This window comes from Mobula hypostoma, chromosome 8, assembly GCF_963921235.1.
Source record: "Mobula hypostoma chromosome 8, sMobHyp1.1, whole genome shotgun sequence".
In the NCBI taxonomy this organism is placed as follows: Eukaryota; Metazoa; Chordata; class Chondrichthyes; order Myliobatiformes; family Myliobatidae; genus Mobula; species Mobula hypostoma.
This window is the reverse complement of record NC_086104.1, coordinates 38042808-38056393: the sequence shown is the minus strand read 5'-3', so window position 1 is coordinate 38056393 and position 13586 is coordinate 38042808. Positions and strand designations below refer to the sequence as shown.

The window sequence follows — 13586 nt, the reverse complement described above, 5'->3', positions numbered from 1 at the left end:
GGGAATAAATGGGAGAATGGATCAGCTCATGATAAAATGGCAGAGCAGACTCGATGGGCTAAATGGCTGACTTCTGCTCCTTTGTCTTATGGTCTATGGTTATTTCCCATGGTAGGGTATTCTAGGACAAGAGGGCACCATTTCAGGATTGAAGGATGTCCTTTTAGAACTGAGATGAGGAGAAATCACTTTAGTCAGAGGGTGGTAAATCTGTGGAATTTGTTGCAATGAGCAGCTGAGGAGGCCAAGTCACTGGGTGTGTTTAAGGCAGAGATAGATAGGTTCTTGATTAGCCAGGGCATCAGAAGGTATGGGGTGAAAGTAGGGAAGTGAGGATGACTGGAAGAATTGGATTAGCCCATGATTGAATGGCAGAGCAAACTCAATGGGCCGAATGGCCCACTTCTGCTCCAATCTTATGGTCTTAAGTTTGCTGTTGATCAATCAAGCAGTGCTGTCCAAAAGGCTCTACAAATCACACGCAATGTTTAAGAAGTTTTTACGAAAGATAAAAAGGTAATACACAATGCTGCTTTAAACGCCCTAAAATGTGTATAAATTAAGTTCAACCCACAGAATCAGAATAAGGTTAATATCACCAGCGTATGTGGTGAAATTTGCTAACTTTTGCTGCAGCAGTGCAAATGCAATACATGATAAACATAGAAAAAACTGATTACAGTAAATATATGCAAATATTAAATAGTTAAATGAAATAAGTAGTGTAAAAACAGAAATAAAATGTACTGAGGTAGTGTTCATGGTTCAGTATCCATTTATAAGTCTTGTGGCAGAGGGTAAGAAGCTGTTCCTGATGCTGAGTAAGTGCTCTTTTAACTAGAATTAAACTGCTTACCACTGGAGTTGATGTCTTGACACTGGAGTCATGTCTTGACCACTGCCTTGACTTCAAAAGAAAATAGTACTCAAATGCTGGAGGCATAGAATGGTACACAGAATGGCTTTGATAGGGTTAACGCAGAAGGACGACGGTTGTCTCCAACACAAACATGAGCAAAACCCTTTGGGCCAAATGGTCCAGTTACATTAAATATATTTCTGAATATATACACACCACCAAGTAGTTACATTTTACCTCTTCTCCTTCTTCAATATGATAATCTTTCCTTTCATTGGGTCCTCCAACAAACATGACTTTCAGCTGACCAAAGTGCCTGCATAATATTATTTTGGAATAAATTATTAACAAAACCTTGAACAATTTTGAAGAGGTGATTCACAGTTAATAACATTTGCAAACCTTATAGTTCAGAATCATTGCCTTTAAGACTGCTAGATCAATTCTAGAACTTGGTGCATTTTAAAAAAAAACAATTGAACAATCTTGAGGAATTTCACTTGGGGAGAAAAAAGCATTATCGCCAGTAGATGAATCTGTTCCAAAGTTATGTTGGAATTTTACTATGGACGACGGGATACATAGTTCGAGACCAGCCATTCAAAGTTTATCAAACCGTATTTGCGTTGTCTTTACTGCATTTTTCGGAGGAATTTTAGCCTCTGCTGCATGAAGACTTAACTGCAAAGCTTACATGAGTTTGTTGCAAACAGGAGGATTAAAATGTGGTTTGTTCGCCTCAATCCAGGTGTCCACGTTATAGAACAGCGCCATGTCTTTACCCTGCTAAAACCAGTTTAGAAATTACAAAACCCAAAGCAGAGCATTAAGCGCTGCAAATTAACACGTGATTAGCGTTTTGACCATTTCAAATCGATTTCAATGACGCCTGTGAATTGGGGAACTCAGAGCAAAACGCGATTGGGTATTGGTGGTGGGAGGAGACTGTTCCACTTGCGATACTGTCTGGATCATGTTGGGAAGAACCAATCGATGCCTTTGTTAAACGCACAGTTCTCTCTCCACTTGCCTTCCTAAAGAGTTAAACAATGGTCTATAAAAACATGTATAGTACTGTGGAGACTTTTGGAATCGTATTGTATTTGTCAATGTGCAGCGGAGAGGGAGTTTGTAAATCTTTCGGGAACAAAGCGTGTGGGGAATGGCAAGGGTGGGGTGCCAGATATAGAATGCTAGGGACGACGGTCGTGAGATCCCGGCACACACAACCCAGAGACACCAGGCAAGATCCTTTGAATCCAAACAAATGGATTATTCATCATTATAGAGTGTCTCTCAGTTCTTCCCCTCTCAGGTTTATCGTCACATATGTCATGAAATTTGATTTTTTTTTCTGCAGCAGTACAGTACAGAATATAAAATTAAATCAGTACTGTGTTGAAGTCATAGGCACCTTAGCTGTATATATGTGCCTAAGATGTTGGCACAGTATTGTAAACCCACCAACACTACTTTATCATTTCTTGTCAGTCACTTTGTGACTTCCTTGAAGTTTTATACATCAATTTTTTTATCAGGTTAGTGTGTCTAACTTTTCTAACGTTATTGGCGAGGAAGATTTAAGATCATTATTAATCATTGTTCTGTTGTCATTCAGATGCATGCTTTCAGAACTGAAAATGTAAATAAGCCTTTTTTGAAATTAAAGTAAAAGGCAAAAAAAAGTATCGTCAAATCTACCAGAAGCCTTAGATGTGACTAAAAAACAAAAGAGGAGAATAGTCAGAGTCATAGAGAAGTACATTACAGAAGCAGGCCCTTCGACCCATCTAGTCCATGCCGAAATCATTTAAACTGCCTACTCCCATCGACCTGCACTGGGACCACAGCCCTCCATATCCCTACTATCCATGTACCTATCGAAACCTCTCTTAAATGCACTACTTGTACTGGCAGCTCATTCCACACTCTCACAACCCTCTGAGTGAAGAAGTTTCACCTCATGTTCCCCCTAAACTTCTCACATTTCACCCTTAACCCATGACCTTTGGTTGTAGCCCCACCCAAACTCAATGGAAAAAGCCGACTTGCATTTATCCTATCGATATCCCTCATAATTTTATATACCTCCATAATATCTCCTCTCACAGTGGATATCCAAAATAAAAAGGAGCTCAAACATTCAGTAGGGAGGCAAAATCTGTGGAGATAAATTGATCTATCACTATAAAGTTCCTTCTCATGCTCAGTGTCATCCACTGAGTGCTGGGGCAGCATTACATCACCTGGTCCATATCTTTCTGCCAGCGTGCAGGTGCAGATGCTACTCCAAAAAAAAGCCTTTTATAGCGACAAAGCCCTTTCTAAGTGTTTATGGTAAGAAACACTTTGGACTCTTCTTCCATATCCATCTGTAGGTAGACCTCAGCTGAAATTCAAAGTTCATATATGTCACCATTTACAACCCTGAGATTCACTTTCCTGTGGGTGTACTCAGTAAATCTATAGAACAATAACTATGACAGGATCAATGAAAAATTAACTAGAATGCAGAGAACAATAAACTGCAAATGCAAATGTGAACAAATAATGAGAATATGAAGTAACAAGCTAAACAGTCCAAAATGTGAGATCATTGGCTGTGGGAATGACTCAATGGATGGGCAAATGAGTATAGTTGTCCCCTTTTGTTCAAGGTTGCAGGGTAGTAACTGCTCTTGAACCTGGTGGTGTGAGTCCTGAGGGTCTGGTACCTTCGACCTGATGTCAGCAGCAAGAAAAGAGCATGTCTTGGGTGGTGGGGATCTCAGAAGATGGATGCTGCTTTCTTACGACAGTGTTCCATATAGATGCATTCAATAGTTGAGAAGGCTTTACGCATGATGTACTGGGCAGAATCCAGTATCTTTTGTAGGATTTTCCATTCAAAGGAATGATGTTTCCATACCAGGGAGTGATGCAGCCAGTCAATACAGTCTCCACCAAACATCAAAGTTTTAGATGTCATGTTGAATTGCCGTAGACTCCTAGTAGAGGCACTGCTGTGTTTTCTTTGCATTTACACTCACAAGCTGGGTCGAGGACAGATCCTTTGAAATTATAACACTCAGGAATTTAAAGTTGCCTCCACTTCCAATCCTCTGAAGATGACTGGCTCATGGACCTCTGGTTTCTCTCTCCTGAAGTCTACAATCAGTTCCTTGGCCTTGCTGACATTGATTGAGAGGTTGTTGTTTTGACACCAGTCAGCCAAGTTTTCAACCTCCATCTTGTATTCTGATTCACCACCACCTTTGATTCGGCCCACAACAGTGGTATCATCAGCAAACTTCAATATGGTGTTGGAGCTGTGTTTAGCCACACAGTCATAAGTGTAAAGCCAGTGGATCTGGGGGCTAAGCACACAACCTCGTGGTGCACCTGCGCTGATAGAGATTGGGGAGGAGATGTTTTTGCCAATCCAAACAGACTGGGTCTACAGGTGAGGAAATCTAGGATCCAATTGCACAAGGAGGTACTGAGGCCAAGTTCGTGAAGCTAATTGATTAGTTTTGAGGAGATGATGCTATTGAATACTAAGATGTAGTCAATAAAGAGCGTCTTGAAGTATGTGCGTTTGCAGTTCAGATGTTCCAGGATTGAGTGAAGAGCAAATGAGAATGAATCCGCTATGGACCTGTTGCTCTGGTAGGCAAACTGGAGCGGATCCAAATTGCTTCTCAAGTTGGAGCTGATATGCTTCATCACCAACCTCTCAAAACACTTCATCACTGTGGATATAAGTGCGACTGGTCAATAGTCATTGATGCAGGTCACCATGCTCTTCTTGGGCATCGGTATAGTTGAAGCCTGCTGTCTCCTGTGTCACCTGATCTAACTTTGTAAGAGATTCAAGCCCTGCCACAGCTGTTGAGCAACCCTCGTTGATTCAAGTTTGGACCATCATCTCTACTTCACCTGTGAGATGGCTTTCCAGAGATCATACCTGCACCTCTTGTAGCTTTCTTGGCCTCCAGACTTGAATGCCTCTGATCTGGCCCTTAGCAAATTTCAGGATTCATGGTTCATCCAGGGTTTCTCATTGCGGATGACTCAATGATTTAATGGAGACACACTCTGTTTAATAAAGTCTTGTTACAACTATGGTGTACTCATTCACATCTCTAGATGAGCCTTTGAACACGTCCCAGTTCACTGACTCAAAGCAATTCCTCCACCTCCCACGACCATATCTTAGTAGTCTGAATTCTAGAGCCTGGCTCTTTAGGGTCCGCCCTTATACAGGTAGGAGGGTGGCAGTCAAGTGATCCGATTTACCAAAATGTAGTCTAGGCACTCCTTATCTTAGTGTAACAGTGGTCTAGTGTGTTGGGACCTCTGGTGCTACAGGTTATATGCTGGTGATAACTGGGCAGGGTTTTCTTCAAACAAGCCTGGTTGGTCTCCAGGTCTTATTTGAAAAGCGTCGGCATGGGCTGTTTCTTGTGTTCAGACAACATCTTGCTGCGTTGCGAGTGCTTGACATTCACTAACAAGATGCTGGGTAGAGGAGGCCTCGTTCCTCTGCGTTTCAGCCTGGTTTAGCTTGCCCTGCTGCCAACCTTTCAGCCTAGCTATGAGCTGTAAAGCCACCGCGCCTGATTGGTCCAGTAACAGCCTGCGATCTGACGATCAATCACTGATGTAATTTAAAAGAATATTTAGGGGGAATATTGGAACAATTTTCTGCAGCCCACAGTTTGGAGCCATTTTGACATTGTAAGATTCCACAAACTAAACGGTCTATGTGCATCTTTGAACTGACAATCCCTTCAATTCAGCCACGCAAGCTGAAGTGGACTCTCCTTCTCAAGAAAGTCATCCACGCCCTTATATCCTTTCTGTTTGGACTATACCAACTGCCTGTATACTGGGATTAGTCAGTCGTCCCTGTCCCACTTGAAATTGGTTTAGAACGCTGCCGCCAGGCTCCAGAAGAGGGACCATATTACCTGTATCCTGGCCTCACTCCACTGGCTATCAGTACCGTTTAGAATTGATTTTAAGGTTGTCCTGTTTGTTTATAAAGCCCTAAATGGGCTGCCCCCCCCCCACCATATTACAGACCTCCTAACCCCTTATTCTGCTTCCAGGTCCCTCAGGTCCGCTGATTTAGGGCTCCTAGCTGTCCCGCAATCTAAATTTAAATTCAGGGGTGACCGCACCTTTGCCGTGGAATAACATTTCCCTCCCTATCAGATCTGCCCCCTCCATTGACTCGTTTAAGTCCAGGCTCAAAACTTACCTTTACTCACTCGTGTTTGAATCTTCCTGATGTGGCTGATTTTTGGCTTGTGCCTAGGCTCATGTGCTGTTTATTTTGTGCCTAGTTGTTTATATCTGCGTTCCTTCTTTTTGTGATTTTAGCTACCTGTTATGGTTCATACAGCACTGTGGTCAACATGGGTTGTTTTTAATTGTGCTTTATAAATAAATTTGACTTGACTTCCTTTCAATTCTGCTTATGAAACCTTAATGTTCTGCAATCAACAATGGTTTCAGTTCTAAATGTTCCTGCATTACTTTCATGATAAGCTGAGCTTATTTCAGGTAGTTTGGTTGGAGCAGTTAAACTTCTAAGCACACTGTATGCTCTTCCACCAATTACACTCAGCAAAACTAGCACTTGTTTCTCATTGGCTATTCCATTTGCTTCAAAATACTGTTTAATTGCCCAGTATACATCACGCAGTTATCTTTTGTGCAATCAACTGTGTCTGTATTCCCAATGCAGCCAGCTATTTCTGCTCTCATACGTGGAACATCATTAGTCACTGGCAGCCGTCCAGAAAAGGCCCCCTTTATTCCTACTCACTGCTGCCTGCCTGTCAGCCAAATCTCTATCCATGCCAGTATCTTTCCTGTGACGGCATAGGATTTTATCTTGTTAAGCAGCCTCATGTGTGGCACCTTATCAGATGCATTCTCAAAATCCTAATGAATGGCACCCACTGCTCTCTTTCGTCCACCTGCTTGTTAATTCCCTGCAGAACTCTAACAGATTTGTCAAGCAAGATTTCCCATTACAGGAGTCATGCTGACTTTGACTTGCGTCTCTCACTTCCTCCACTCTCCATGGCCCCTTCCCTCTCTGTCCTCAGTAGATACCCATATCAGAATCAGATATATCATCACTCACGTCATGAAATTTGTTTCTTGTAGTAGTACAGTGCAAAACATAATATGGCACTGTATTAAAGTCATAAGTACCTTAGCTGTATATATGTGCCCAAGACATTTGCACAGTACTGTAACCCCACCATCACTACGTGATCATTTCTCGTCAGTCACCTTGTGAACAGACACTGTTGTCCCTTGGTTCACTTTACAAACATATAATCACATAAAATATATAGAAGTTATCTTATATACATACATTGTGTTTTTGTGCTGCCTTGGATCTGGATAAATAATTATTGTGTTCTCTCTGTGTATAAGAAATAATATTGTCATTAGAAAGGGATGACATAGGATTGGGAAGTGTAGAGTCTCTAAGGGTTGAGTTAAGAAATGGCAAGGGTAAAAGGACCCTAATGGCAGTTATATACAGGCCTCCAAACAGTAGCTGGGATGTGCATTACAAATTACTGCAGGAGATAGAAAAGGTGGGTCAGAAGGATAACCATTGGGGATTTTAACATGAAAGTATATTGAGAAACCAGGTCAGTACTGGACCTCAAGACAGAGAATTTGTTCTTATAACAGCTTGTTGTTGAGCCGACTAGGGGATCGGCTGTGCTGGACTGGGAGTTGTGCAATAATCTGGAAGTGATAAGGTGATAAGAGATCCTAAGGTTAAGGAATCCTTAGGGAACAATATGATCGAGTTCACATTGAAATTTGACATAAAAAAATAAAATCCAATGTGTCAGTATTTCAGTGGAATAAAGGAATTTATAATGCCATGAGGGGGGAACTGGCCAAAGTTGACTGGAAAGAGACATTTGCAGAAGGACAGCAGAGCAGCAATGGCTGGAATTTCTGCGAAAAATGAGGGAAGTGCAAGACAGATATATTCCAAATAAGAAGAAATTTTCAAAGGGAAGAAGGACACTACCGTGGCTACCAAGTGAAGTAAGAGCCAAAGTAAAAGCAAAAGAGAGGGTATACAAGGAAGCCAGAGTTAGTGGGAAGATAGATGATTGGGAAGCTTTTACAAACTTGCAGAAGGAAACTAAGGTCATTAGGAAGGAAAAGATGAATTATGAAAGGAAGCTGGCAACATATCAAAGAAGATACTAAAAGCTTTTTTAAGTATATAAAGGATAAAAGAGAGTTGAGGGTAGATATAGGACCATTACAAAATGATGCTGAAGATATTGTAATGAGATGCAGAGGAACTAAATCACACACATCAAAGTTGCTGGTGAATGCAGCAGGACAGGCAGCATCTCTAGGAAGAGGTACAGTCGTTTTGGGCCGAGATCATTCGTCAGGACTAACGAACAGCTAGTAAAAGATTTGGAAGTGGGAGGAGGAACTAAATGCCTCTGGAAGATATCTGCATTATACCAGACATTCAGGAGTGTCAGGGAAGTGAAGTTTGTGCAGTGAAAAATTACAACTGAGAAGGTGCTCAGGAAGCTTAATGGTCTGAGGGTGGATAAATCTCCTGGACCTGATGGAATGCACCCTCGGGTTCTGAAGGAAGTAGCTGGAGAGATTGCAGAAGCATTAACAATGATCTTTCAAGAATCGATAGATTCTAGCATTGTACTGGATGAGTGGGAAATTGCAAATGTTACTCCGCTATTTAAGAAGGGTGGGAGGCAGCAGAAAGGAAACTATAGACCTGTTAGCCTGACATTAGTAGTTGGGAAGTTATTGGAATCAATTGTTAGGGATGAGATTATGGAGTATCTGGAAGCACATGACGAGATAGGCCAAAGCCAGCATGGTTTCCTGAAAGGAAAATCCTGTCTGACAAACCTACTACAATTCTTTGAGGAAATTACAAGCAGAGTAGATGAGATGCAGTGGACGTGGTGTACTTCAATTTTCAGGTGGCCTTTAACAAGGTGCCATACATGAGGCTACTTAGCAAGTTAAGAGCCCATGGAATTAAGGGGAAGTTACTAGCATGGGTGGAGCATTGGCTGGTCAGCAGAAAACAGAGAGTGGGAATAAAGGGATCCGCTGGCTGCCAGTTACCAGTGGAGTTCCACAGGGGTTGGTGTTGGGACTGCTGCTTTTTTCGATGTATGTCAATAATTTGGACTACGATATTAATGGCTTTGTGGTTAAATTTGCTGATGATACAAAGATAGGTGGAAGAGCAGGTAGTGTTGAGGAAACAGGGAGCCTGCAGAGAGACTTAGATAGTTTAGGGGAATGGGCAAAGCAGTTACAAATGAAATACAATGTTGGAAAGTGTATGGTCATGCACTTTGGTAGAAGAAATAAACTGGCAGACTATTATTTAGTTGGGGAGAGAATTCAAAATGCAGAGATGCAAAGTGACTTGGGAGTCCTTGTGCAGGATACCCTAAAGGTTAACCTCCAGGTTGACTCAGTTGTGAAGGTGGCGAATGCAATGTTGACATTCATTTCCAGAGCCATAGAAAAGTACGGTATAGAATATAAGAGTAGGGATGTGATGTTGAGGCTCTATAAAGCACTCGTGAGACCACACGGAGTATGGTGTGCAGTTTTGGGCTCCTCATTTTAGAAAGGATATACTGACAATGGGGAGGTTTCAGAGAAGATTCACAGGAATGAAAGGGTTAACGTATGAGGAACATCTGGCAGCTCTTGGGCTGTAATCCCTGGAGTTCAGGAGAATGGGGGGGGATCTCATAGAAACATTCTGAATGTTAAAAGACCTGAACAGTTTAGATGTGGCAAAGTTATCCCCATGGTAGGAGAGTCTAGGACAAGAGGGCACAACTTCAGGATTGAAGGACGTCCATTCAGAACAGAGATGTGGACAAATTCCTTTAGTCAGAGGGTGGTAAATCTGTGGAATTTGTTGCCATGAGCGGCTGTGGAGGCCATGTCATTGGGCGTATTTAAGGCAGAGATAGATAGGTTCTTGATTAGTCAGGGCATCAAAGGGTATGGGGTGAAGGCAGTGGAGTGGGGATGACTGGAAGAATTGGATCAGCCCATGATTGACTGGCAAGCAGCCTTAATGGGCCAAATAGCCTACTTCTGCTCCTATATCATATGGGCATATATGATCTAAACCAGCTGGTCCAAGTGACCTACCTACCTTCAGATCTTTCAGTTTCCAAAGAACCTTCTATTCATTTACCAATTTGATGAAGGACCATCTGGGCCTTAAGAACTTACTGATCACAGGATCTTTTCCTTCTTTGGAGCTGATGAAAGACCATCAAACTGATGTGTTATGTAACTCATTTCTTCCTTACAGATTTTGCCTTACCTTTTGAGAATTCCTTAAGCATTGCCTGTTTTGTTTCAGCTTCTTCATAGTTGCAGTGTTGTTTTATTTTTCAGACCTTGTGATTTTTATTTTACAATTGAGAGAAGTTTACTTGCATAGTTTGCATACAATGCAATTAGCTATAACAAATTACATACTACAGTATTACAACAAAGCAACGAATTGCAATTAAGATATTTGATTGCAAACTGAGTTAGATCTAATTTGTTTGAAATATTTTTAATTCTGTTCACAACATGATTGATAGAATAATGTAATTGTTTCTCTTCCTTTTCATAATTTTAAACCCTTGGTATTAATGGATTTATCTATCCAAAATTTGTATTTGCAATCTTAAATATTAATTTCCAATTATTCAAGTAAACTAGATAAAGGTTATTCTGTGATGAAGATGCCTTATTTATTATAGGGTCTCTTCCTTGCTGGGTCCTGAATGACACGAAGTGCAACGGTTCCTTCAGCCCTTTTCCAAGTGTACCTGGAATATAAACAAAATGTTAGCAGGCTTAAACTGAATACGCATGCATTCTCTTTCCCCAGCAGCATTATGGTTTTATTTCTGGAATGTGGAGCAGGAATAGGATCTTGAAAACCTCCTAATCCCTCTGAGTTAACAGTCTTCAGCCAAGGTGACAGCAGGATGGTAACAATTTACCTGGAGTTAGCCTGAGGTAAGAGAAGAAAAATAATCAAGTGGATTTTCTGCATCTTATTTTTGCACATTGACACCCAGCTGGAAAGAAATTATTTTTGCTTAGATTCTTCCATGGGGTGCAGGTATTGCCAGCAATATAAGAATTTGTTACCTGTCCATAATTTTTATTCCAATATTGTTCTTCATAACCTATAATACATGTTCATTGATCATAATCTGCTGCAAAAAAACAGATTAAAGTACAAAACCTATTTGGAACAGTGTTGCATCAAAACATTTTCTCCATTGTTAGCTGGGGTGGGGATGGTAGACATTTGCAGTCTGGGCTTATACTTGAGCAAATTCCTTTGCTGACAACAGCCTCATTCACAAGAGGTGGAATTACTACTGGTGCATAGGTGGTTTGCTTCCATAGGTATATGCACAAAACTGCTTCACAGCTGTCACACATCAGGACTAAAAAATCTCCTTTTTCTCCCTCTGTCCCTCTCACTATACCCCTTGCCCATCCTCTGGGTTCCCACCCTCCCACTTTTCCTTCTCCCTGGGCCTCCTGTCCCATGATCCTCTCATATCCCATTTGCCAATCACCTGTCCAGCTCTTGGCTCCATCCCTCCCCCCTTTCAAATCTCTTACTAGCTCTTCTTTCAGTTAGTCCTGATGAAGGGTCTCAGCCCGAAACAGACTATACCTCTTCCTAGAGATGCTGCCTGGCCTGCTGCGCTCACCAGCAACTTTTATGTGTGTTGCCAGTTAAAATAGAGGAGGGCCTGTATAAACCCCATAAGCAGTACCCTATAAAAACTGATGCACTGACCGCTGTTCTGGGTATAGCGAAGGAACAAAAACACCAGGGGATACTCAGAGAGACGGTGGCCACTACTAACTTGCCTACATGGCCAGTAAAGCCCAGTGGATCATGTCCATTAACAACAGGCTATACCACCCTTAAGACCAAGCCGAGATTGCATCCCACAATGGTGGGCCCTGCAACAATCCTGAATGGCTTGTCTCCAGAACAAAGTTTTTCCTGTCCCTCCGAGGGCAGACATTACTGTGAATAAGGCAGCAGAGGAACAAGAGGCAATTGAAATTGCAAGTGCGCAGGAAGGAACGACAGAAGTCAGTTTAGTAAAATTATATGAAGAGGTGGAGGCAGAAGAGGAGAGGTGGCGGAGAAAGGGAGCAAAGGAGGGACCAGACGGGAGCTGGACACACGGGAAGGGAAGAGTCGCGGTGGCCCCAGCATGTATTAGGCAGATACTGCTGAAGTTATATCATGGGGTAATTACGAGTTGTGGGGAGCCTGGGGCTTACAGGGATAGAATGACAAAGTACGTGAAAGATCCTTGAAACCAACTTAAAGGTCGAAGCGAAACAACAGCAGCGAATCCCTAATCAGAGAGCCAGAGGGAAAGGAGATAGTCCTTCCACAGCTCGGCGACCAAGTCATGGTGAAGGTGCTGCCGAAAAGGCCGGGGTTGGCCCCCAGGTGGATAGGACCATAGATGGTACTCTTAACCAATGATACGCGTGTCTGTGTACAGACTCAGCGAGGCAGCCAGTGGATACACCAGACCCAGGTTAAAGCATACAACTCACCCTCTTGTTGCTCCCACAGACAGAGCGGGGAATCAAGTGTACCCAGTAACCATGTAATTACAGAGAAACTAAGAGAGGAACACCAGCCTGCTATGCCAGACCTGACCACAGCTGATGAAAACATACCCGGAGGAAACACAAAGGCAGAAAACCCCGAGAGCGTGGCAGAAGACACAGAGTGTGACAGAAAACCCTGAATAGCATGCTAAATTGTGATGATGATGGCACTCTGTAATGAAGGCTGGTAGCTGAAGGTAGATGATTAGTTTCGTAGCATAGAATAGAAAAGATTGGAAAATAGATGGGGAGGGATTTTAAGTTAAAGCAGAGACAGCAAGTTCCACAACTTCGATGACATTTCAGACTGCACATGGCATCTGAAGGCAGTCACCCTCAGTCTGAATGAGGAGCTGGGCCCTTTCAGCTGTCGGGCCAGTGATCGAATGGACAGTTAGGAAGGGGGTGCATCGGGGAGAGGTACTTGCAGAAATTTACATAGAGGCCACCCCAACCCCTTCCCGTACATTGATGAGAGGGCCTGTGGGTGCTCCTGGAAAGAGTTTCAGCGACCAGAGAATACCTATATTGTCACCAAACAATTGATACTAGAACGTACAATCATCACAGCGATATTTGATTCTGCGCTTCCTGCTCCCTGGATTACAAATATTAAATATTAAAAATAGTAAAAATTAGTAAATATAAAAATTTAAATTATAAATCATAAATAGAAAATAGAAAAATGGAAAGTAAGGTAGTGCAAAAAAACCGAGAGGCAGGTCCGGATATTTGGAGGGTACGGCCCAGATCCAGGTCAGGATCCGTTCAGCAGTCTTATCACATGAAGGGGAGAACACAAAGGAATGTGATTAAGCTGCAATCAGCCTGCAGGGAAAGAGCCGACGGGCACACAAAAGCAGCCACATTTCTAAAGACTTGTTCAAATTTCTGGAACAGTCTCTCTTCTTAACATTTGGTATGTAGCGATTAGGGAATGCTAGGGTAGATATCGAGGCACACAAAAATTGGGGGAGAATTTTGAGGCAGGGCATTTTTGCAGCCC

General features: G+C 42.3%; 2 protein-coding genes across 4 annotated transcripts in view; both read right to left on the bottom strand.

The window, feature by feature from the left end:
* Window positions 1-1720, bottom strand: part of LOC134350476 (3-hydroxyanthranilate 3,4-dioxygenase-like) — a 37271-nt gene extending 35551 nt beyond the window's left edge. The window contains exons 1-2 of one of the 2 annotated variants that reach the window (XM_063055684.1): window positions 1554-1720; window positions 1097-1175 (exon numbers count right to left, since the gene is read on the bottom strand). In XM_063055684.1, the coding sequence (XP_062911754.1) occupies window positions 1097-1175; window positions 1554-1633 (159 nt within the window). In that variant the 5' untranslated portion in view covers window positions 1634-1720. The other variant, XM_063055685.1, reaches the window with a different exon arrangement.
* Window positions 1721-10289: 8569 nt separating this feature from the next.
* The window catches only part of LOC134350092 (3-hydroxyanthranilate 3,4-dioxygenase-like), a 67019-nt gene continuing 63722 nt past the window's right edge, over window positions 10290-13586 (bottom strand). For both annotated transcript variants that reach the window (XM_063055021.1, XM_063055020.1), the window contains exon 10: window positions 10290-10743. In XM_063055021.1, coding sequence (XP_062911091.1) covers window positions 10662-10743 — 82 coding nt within the window. In that variant the 3' untranslated portion in view covers window positions 10290-10661. The remainder of the gene's footprint in view (window positions 10744-13586) is intronic.